At 38.0% G+C, this 7861-nt stretch overlaps 2 protein-coding genes across 2 annotated transcripts; both read right to left on the bottom strand.

The window, feature by feature from the left end:
• LOC147497443 (uncharacterized) lies at window positions 1-924 on the bottom strand. The gene is made up of 2 exons (XM_086562894.1): window positions 535-924; window positions 1-381 (listed from the first exon to the last, which is right to left on the bottom strand). The coding sequence occupies exons 1-2, from the start codon at window positions 922-924 to the stop codon at window positions 1-3; spliced, it is 771 nt and encodes a 256-aa protein (XP_086419020.1).
• A 1920-nt stretch (window positions 925-2844) lies between these two features.
• Window positions 2845-3645, bottom strand: LOC147497442 (uncharacterized). Its single transcript, XM_086562893.1, has one exon. The coding sequence runs from the start codon at window positions 3643-3645 to the stop codon at window positions 2845-2847; it is 801 nt and encodes a 266-aa protein (XP_086419019.1).
• Window positions 3646-7861: the final 4216 nt, after the last annotated feature.

Here is a 7861-nt window from a genome sequence, read left to right as displayed (position 1 = left end):
TCACTGCTTTATGATGATATCAATTCCAAGTCTCGCAATCAACCTTCTTGTCGCTGAAGAGGAGTCATCAGTGGACTTGATAACTCGCTGCGAGTAAGTTTTCATCTTCTCTATGATGTACCTGCTAATCGAATCAACATTATGAGCTTTGTTCCTGAACCTCCTGATATTCCTCTCGTTCGAAATCCCATACACAGTTGCACAAATCATAATTCTGATTATCTCACTAGAGATGAAGTTTGATCTAGTTATGTGCAACAGAAACTGCCACTCAGCAGAGGATTCATGCACCACTCCCAGCCCTAATCTGCCTTTTACCATAGTCCAAATCTTTTTTGTGAAAGCACAATTGAAGAAAAGATGTTTCGAGTTTTCTGGAAGCTGCTCGTCACACAAACAACACTCTGAATGAGAGAGAAGCTTTCTATGAAACAGCCGATCTTGGGTAGCCAAGCAGCCCACAAACAATTACCAGGTGATGAGAGAATGTTTCGGAACATTATATTTTCCCCACACCAATTTATACCAACCAACCTTTTCTCTTATCTTCTTGATGGACATATATGCTGACTTTGTGGAGAACCTACCTGAGCTTGTAGCAGTCCACACTACCAAGTCTTGACCCATATTGACGTTGATGGAAGTCTGCAAGATTTTTGTTTTTAACTCACCGTCTGGCAAGTTGAGGACCTTATTGTTCCAAGTACCATTCGTGATCAGATCACTCACTTTAGCATTGTCTGGTTCATGAATGAAATTTCTAGCCTGTGCATTATGAATAAGCAACATAGAGGATATCCAAGGATCATGCCATAAACTTGTACCTTCTCCGTTAGCAATCAAGCTTCTAATATATTTCCTAGCAATCTTCCTATGTTTCAGGATACTCCTCCAAACCCACGAACAATCTGAAGGAATCTTCATAGTCCATAAATGTTTCTGTCGAATGTGGTACTCCCAACTCCACTTTGCCCACAGAGTTTCATCCTTAGTTGCAACCTTGAAAACTAACCCACAGTATGCTACTTTGTTCCATACCCTAGGGTCAATAATACTCAGTCACACCTTCCTCTTTATGTAACCTCAAAGTTGCATGACTAGCTTTATGCAGCTTCACTTGCAAAGAATCACCAGACCACAAAAATCTGTTACAGAGTTTAGCAACCTTGTCCAAAACACCTACTGGAAGGATAAAAGTTTTCGCCCAATATATATGAAAAGATGATAGGATAAACTGTATGAGTTGTAATCTCCCCGCATAAGATAAGGACCTGTTCTTCCAGTTGGACATTCTCATGGTGATTTTTTCAATCAGTGGTAAACAGTCCTTGGTACTGATTCTAGTTGCAGTGAGAGGCAACCCCAGATATTTGATGGGAGGGGTTACTAGTTGTACCCCCAATAAGCCTGCGAGCAAGCCTATCATCATTAGTCATATTGCCAGTGAGTATAGACATCTTCAGAGTATTTATCTTCAGCCCCATGAGAGAAGAGAAGTAATCAATGACCGACTTAACAGCCAAAATAGAGCCAACCTCCCCTCTACAGAAAAGTAGCACATCATCAGTGAAACTCAAGTGAGTTATTGCAAGTCTTTTACATCTGGAATGAGGCTGAATGCTTTTCATTAGGAGCCCTTGCTTCAGCAGACCACCTAACAGTTCCATTACAAGCACGAACAGATACGGAGACAGAGGGTCACCTTGCCTTAACCCTCTTTTCCCTTCAAAGAAGCCATACAGACTACCATTGACGAGGACTGAATAACAAGGAGAAGAAAAGCACATAGCTAGCCAACCAATAAACTTGTCGGGGAACCTGAATCTTTTGAACACCAGCAGGAGAGAGTCCCAGCTGACAGTGTCATAAGCTTTTTGGATATCAACTTTGATAGTACATCTCTGTGGCCCATGCTTTCTGTTGTATCCTCTAAGCAGTTCATGGGCCAGTAGAAGATTCTCTTGTATACATCTTCCAGGAATGAATGTTGATTGGTTAAGAGCGATCAACTGGTCCATGTAAGGTTTCATCCTGTTGCTTAGAACCTTGGCAATACATTTGTAAGTAATATTGCAGCAAGCAATCGAACGAAATTCATCAACTTGGGACACAACAGGCTTTTTAGGAACTAGACATAGAAATGTTGCATTAGTACCTTTATGACTTTTGTTGTGACAGAAAACTTCCTTTACAGCTCTTAGGAAATCGTCGCCGACAATATCCCATGAATTTTTGAAGAAGAAAGTTGTATAGCCGTCAAGCCCTGGGGTATTTAAAGTCATCCATAGCAAACAATACTTGTGTAATTTCCCCATTTGTAACCTCTTATGACAGTTCTACTGCTAGTTCTGACTCCACAACACCCCTAACTGATATCTCCTCTAACAACAACCCAGTGCTCGTCATAGAGACTCAACTCCCATAAGCTCCTGAAAGAAACTGATGAAGGCATTGGACACTTGTGTTACACCTTCATGTTTTACCCCATTCATATCTGATACAGACCACACAAAGTTTACGGTTCCTCCTTTCTTTTATTGCTTGATGAAAGAATGCATTTCCTTTGTCACCGTAGTCAAGCCAATCATTTTCAGCTTTGGCCTTTAGATCCATAAACTCCATCTCGATCAGCTTACACAGGAGAGTTCTTGCTTCTCTTTCCTTTTCGCATAACTGGAAATTTGTAGGGAAACTTTGTAGCTCATTATGTCATCTGTGAAGATCCTCCCTAGCTGCCTCAGTTTTAATATGGATATCAGACATATTCACCCTTGCCCATCCTCTCAGTTTAGACTTAAGAACCTTCAATTTTTGGACCAGAATATAGAGACAACTACCCGTCACCTATGTTGCCCACACTTGCTGAACCAACTCTTTGAAACTATCATGAAGGGCCCAAGAGTTACAATACCGGAATGGAACTCTCCCTTTTTTAGCATCAACTAAGCAAACTATCATGGGAGAATGGTCCGAAATTCCTTGCAGAAGGAATTCAGCTAAAGCATGAACAAACAAAGAAGACCAGAGGATATTGATAAGAACCCTATCAATCTTTGAGCATTTCCTGTTAGCTCCTACTCCGTAATTTGTCCACGTAAAATAACACCCTGAAGCTTTCAAATCAAACAACCCTATATCGACTAGGCAATCACTAAAAGGAATTGTTTCTCTAGGGTGGACCAGCTCCCCTATCCTCTCATGAGAATAAAGAACATTATTGAAGTCTCCATGCACACACCATGGTCCTTTAAAACTACTGTGAAGTTGCCACAAATCCTGCCACAGTCCCAATCTCTCCTGGCTATTGTTACTTGCATAGATAATTGTTGATAGAAACCTAGCTAAGTTAGGAAGAATTGTCACCCTGTAGTATACAAACTGAGCTGTTTCTTGAATCTTACTCACATCCACAAAATTTGGGTTCCAAAGGATCCATATTCTACCCCCAAGATTACTACTATAATTACTCTCAAAATTCCAATTCGGATCACATATATCACTAATGCTTTTCCTTTTAACCTCCTTTACTTTCGTTTCCAAAAGACCCAGCAAGCAAAGATTATTCTTCAAAATGAATTTATTAATTTCCTTCGCTTTTTTTATTTCATTTAGACCCCTGATATTCCATGTACCAATCTTAATCATTAAGATTAATGTTTCTTACTACCTAACCCCTTTGGTCTACCTTTCTTCTTCCTCTCAGAGACCTGATCATGCTTACTCTGAACTGTACTTCCAACCTCATTGTTTATCTCATTGATTTCTGCTATTTTATGTGCCCTTGTTTTAACTTTCACCACTTTTTCCTTAACCGGCTCATGGTCTGTGAAAAATTCTACAGGATTTCTTTCAAAGATATCATCCTCAATCTCTTCTTCACTATCCGCCAAAACCTGAAAAGCATTTTGCTCCTTCAGAATCTGTTCCTTGTGACTTATTCCCAAGTTTATCTGATGGAGCTGATCAGAAACAACTGGTGTAACTTGATGAATCGCAATTTCTAATCCCCTCTGTACTGGAGTCATACTGTCCCTACTAGGAGTGTCAATAACACTTTGCAGGGCCACTTGCATAGTGCTGCCAGTTCCTTCATCAGAAGGTGTAACATAGTTAACCATGACCAAACCATTTCCATGCACTTCCATTGCCCCTTCTTCCTCACATTCTGCATAGTTAGAGCCGCCATCAGTAGCATCATCTTGCTCTTGAACTTCCTCATGTGGGTTCACTACACAGTTTACAGTCTTAACTCGCCAAACTTGTTTTGGCCAAGAGGGGCAACTTGAAAACTTATGCCCAAACATTTTACACCTAGTACATGACATAGGCACCCAGGGATATTCAAGTTTTATATCTACTATTTCATCCCCCATTTTAACTGGAACCGAACTCTTATATTCGTAGTCTATAGGTACAACTACACAGATCTTTGCAAATGTCAATCTGGTTCTTTCTATGGTAGCCTCATCAGTACGCAAGGGTTCACCAATTAAGCTAGCTATATATCCCAACCCTTCTCCTATCCACAGTTCCTCAGGCAAATCCATAAGTTTTACCCAGATTGGGATACTAGTTATCTTGTTCTTTTGAGCTTTGACTTCTCGAGTCCATTGACGAATCACAAAGAGTTTGCCTGCTATAAATATTGGATATGCTTCCAATACTTGTTTTCTATATTCATCCAAGTTAAACTTGAAGTAGAAAAGCTCTCGATCAGTAGATATAGTGTAACTACCTTTAATCTTCCACAGCCGAGCCAGAGCAGCTTTAACCATTGGGAAAGGTAGCCGTTTTTCTACAAAAAACCCAACCACATAATCACTCCACATAGAGACGCCTTTCTCTGAAATGTTTGCTGGGATTTCCGCTATCCTATCCACTTAATGAGTCTCAAATCTTCTCAAAGAAGTGTTTTGTGAACTTGATTCAGCTGAAAGCAAAGACCTCCAAGAGCCCTGTTCACCCATAACCGAGGGGCCATATATGGCAGGAGCAGGAGTAGCCATAAAGAAACCCAACTTAACAGACAAACACACGAATAAAAGAGCAAGAGGCTTCCTTTCCTAATTGAGCTCACATTGTTCTCCAATGAAGAATTTTACCGAAAATAGGAAAGAAAAGAGGAAGAGAAAGATAAACTAACTTTACCTACTATTTTTTTGCTAATAGAGGAACTAAAATGGGACACAGGATCAAGCTACAACTTAAGTTAAGTCTCTACTGGTCACCCTTAACTCGTTCCCCATCGCCTTTAATCTTTACCAAATGTTTGATCGTCTAGCCGGCCATGCTTACTATTGTTTTTTAGATGGCTACTCTGGCTATTTCCAGATTATTATTGACCCTGATGACCAAGAGAAGACTACATTCACATGTCCTTTTGGTACGTATGCATATAAAAGAATGCCCTTTGGCCTTTGTAATGCACCTGGTACTTTCCAGCGTCATATGCTACATATTTTTAGTGACATGGTGGAGAAATTCATGGAAGTGTATGGATAATTTTTCCATTCATGGTCATTCCTTTGAAAATTGTCTTTCAAATCTTTCTAAAATTTTGAAATGGTGTCAGGAAAAAACTTAGTCTTAAACTCGGCAAAATGTTATTTTATTGTCACTAAAGGCATAGTTTTAGGTCATATTGTTTCTAAAAATGAAATAGAAGTAGAGAAAGCTAAAATAGATAAGATAGCATCTCTGCCTATACCACGGACTGTCCGTTACATTAGGGCCTTTCTAGGCCTTACAAGTCTCTACAGACATTTCATAAAAGATTTTTCAAAAATAGCTAAGTTTTTACCAAAATTGCTTTTAAAAGATGCCATTTTTTATTTTAATCATGACTGCAAACAGGCTTTTAAAACTTTAAAAGCCATTTTAACCTCTACACCTATCATATAACCACCAGACTTGTCAATACCTTTTGAAATTATATATGATGTTAGTGATTATGTTGTTGGTGATGTGCTAGGACAGAAGTTAGATAATAAGTCTACCGTAATTTTTTAAGCTAATAAAACCTTAAATGATGCTCAACGTAATTACACTAGTACTGAAAAGGAATTTCTAGCTGTTGTCTATGCCTTAGATAAGTTCCGTCCCTACTTAGTTGGTTCCACGACCATAGTCTATACAGACCATGTCTCGCTAAGGTACCTTCTCGCGAAGAAGGATACTAAGCAGAGATTGATCCGTTGGATTCTTCTCCTAACTGAAGTTACCTTAGAAATTAAGGATAAAAAAGGTGCTGAAAATGTAGTTGTAGATCACTTATCTAGGTTAACTAATGAGGATGACAGTGATTCCGAATCGATATCTGACTCATTTCCGGATGAGCATCTTTATTCAATTTTTTCTACACCTTAGTATGCATACATTGTTAATTTTTTAGTGTCCGACATCATTCCTGAGATATGGACCAGAAATGAACGCCAGAGATTTTTGGGCAAAGTTAAATTTTACTACTGGGATGAACCCTATTTTTTTAAATATTGTACGGATCACATAATTTGACGTTGCATCCCCCAGTTGGACCACAATGAAGTTTTATCCTTCTGCCATAAACAATCATATGGGGGTCATTTTAGTGGAAAGAAAGCTGCCACCAAAGTTATTTAATGTGGTTTTTATTGGCTGACCCTATTTCAAGATGCCCATGCACACTACAAAGCGTGTATTCGATGTCAACAACTTGGGTGAATTACTCAACGTAATATTGATAAAAGGAAAAATGATAGTTTTACCTACGAATAAGTTATGAAACTCAAATGTAAGTAAAACTAGAACTTTTTTCTTGCTTATATATCAAAGTTATCTACTCTCGTTATCGTTTAATATGTTTAGAGCAGAGAATTAGTTCCACTCATAGCTCGTGTAGATGTAAGGTTTCCTAGTTCATGTAAGCTAACAAAGTCGTGAGAGTAATGGAATTGAAATTTAACTACGATGGTGAATCAACAATCAAGATGATATAAATCAAACTACAGAAATACTAACTTGACAATATGGGGAGGACTTAGGGGGATTTGATTTCACCTTAATTCGACTTAATAAACTAATTAAGAATTGTCGTAATCCGAATTGCTATGTTTTCGCATTACAATTGGGTCTATCTAATCCCTAATCGTTCATGGTAATCTCTACCAACTAACAATCAGCATGTGAAGCAATCAAATCCATTCTCATGGAGAACTAATTACTTTCTAGAATGGAATAGATTACTACGACAATTTCTACGCTAATCAAAATCAAGTTTTGTCAAGATTTCCTCAAATCCCTCTAATGGAGGTTTTAGCCTTGAATCACTACACTATCATTTCTAACACAAGAACAAATAGAACAAGTCATTATTGAATAAGTATTAAACTTTATTAATCTAATTGAACAATAGTATAATGATTCAAAATGAATAAACATTGAAATTAAAACTAAGATTATGAATAACTAATTATCAATTTAAGACAAACTAAATGAAATGAACTAAGTAATGGATTCTAAAAACTAAATTTACTGTTCTAACTAATTTATTGATAATTCACTAGATAAAAACTAAGTTATTGATTCTACAAGCTAATATTTTGTTCTAAAAACTAATTCTATGAAAAATAACTAGATCCAAACTAACTAACTTAAGAGCTAAGTCATTGTCTCTTCATATAAAAGAGACTAGATCCACAAATTCGTGCATGGGCTGAGGAGCCATGTTTTGGGCCGGAAAATTGAGTACAAAACCTCATTATTTCAGTCCACAAAGGGGTTTTCAGTTGGAAATGACTTTAATAGCTTTTTCGTCCACTTTTGGTCCTCTAATTGGGTCAAGGCTTTGACCATTAGAAAGCTCGTTCCGAGCCGGTCGTTTTGA

This window comes from Coptis chinensis, chromosome 5 (genome assembly GCF_015680905.1).
Source record: "Coptis chinensis isolate HL-2020 chromosome 5, ASM1568090v1, whole genome shotgun sequence".
NCBI classification, from domain to species: Eukaryota; Viridiplantae; Streptophyta; class Magnoliopsida; order Ranunculales; family Ranunculaceae; genus Coptis; species Coptis chinensis.
This window is presented reverse-complemented; position numbering and strand designations above follow the sequence as displayed.

Excerpts from the sequence above, each read along its gene's own strand:
- LOC147497443 (XM_086562894.1), bottom strand. The coding sequence starts at position 924 with ATGAAGATTCCTTCAGATTGTTCGTGGGTTTGGAGGAGTATCCTGAAA. Across the intron at positions 382-534 it reads TCAAGAAGATAAGAGAAAAG|CTTCCAGAAAACTCGAAACA; the intron begins GTTGGTTGGTAT and ends TGTGACGAGCAG.
- LOC147497442 (XM_086562893.1), bottom strand. The coding sequence starts at position 3,645 with ATGATTAAGATTGGTACATGGAATATCAGGGGTCTAAATGAAATAAAA.